Source organism: Alligator sinensis, unplaced genomic scaffold (genome assembly GCF_000455745.1).
Source record: "Alligator sinensis unplaced genomic scaffold, ASM45574v1 scaffold647_2, whole genome shotgun sequence".
NCBI classification, from domain to species: Eukaryota; Metazoa; Chordata; order Crocodylia; family Alligatoridae; genus Alligator; species Alligator sinensis.
The window spans coordinates 3,185,566-3,186,145 of NW_005841832.1; the positions used below are offsets into that span (position 1 = coordinate 3,185,566).

General features: G+C 58.6%; 2 protein-coding genes across 2 annotated transcripts in view; both read right to left on the minus strand.

Moving 5' to 3' along the window:
- The window catches only part of LOC112547860 (GTPase HRas-like), a 27,004-nt gene that overhangs the window by 19,708 nt on the left and 6,716 nt on the right, over positions 1-580 (minus strand). The window lies entirely within an intron of this gene.
- LOC102385472 (excitatory amino acid transporter 2-like) overlaps positions 58-580 on the minus strand; it is a 6,117-nt gene continuing 5,594 nt past the window's right edge. Inside the window, exon 10 of the mRNA XM_025192249.1 lies at positions 58-179. Within this exon, the coding sequence (XP_025048034.1) occupies positions 81-179 (99 nt within the window). The 3' untranslated portion in view covers positions 58-80. The remainder of the gene's footprint in view (positions 180-580) is intronic.

Consider the following 580-nt stretch of genomic DNA (forward strand, 5'->3'; position numbering starts at 1 on the left):
GAGGCTCCCCCCCAACCCCCCCAATAAATCCAGGGGAATAATTGATACAGCAGTGACCCCACCCCCTCCCTGCCACTCTGCTATTCATCAGTCTCTTTCTTCTCCTCCTCTTCCTCGTTCTCTGTATACACCATGGACCCCTCATCCTCATGCTCTGGTGGGACTTCAGGCTTCTCTCCCTAGAGGACAATACAACAGGGTCACAGAAAGCCAGGCTGGAAGGGACCCTGAGGTCAAGGCAGGATCATCCCTGACTAAGCTGCCATTTTCCCCCCCCCAGCCCAGGGCCCTGTGGCAGGGAAGTTTGCAGCCCCTGGGCCATTTTGTGCTGTGCTAGATATAGGCTACTCCCTGCACCTTGGTTGGGGTGGGGAAACCACCCTCCCTAGCAAACTGTCAGCATCTGCTGCAGAGCTTTGCTGGGCCTGGTTCTTGGCTCCTGCTACCAGGCAACTCAGCTCCTGGCAGGGGCCAGCTGGCTTGGGGCACTGCTTTAGGGAAACTTGCAGCACTGGGGGAGTCTGTGGGTGGGGGCACTGTTAGAAGGAAACTCCACAGCTGGGAGCCCTGCGGGGGGGGG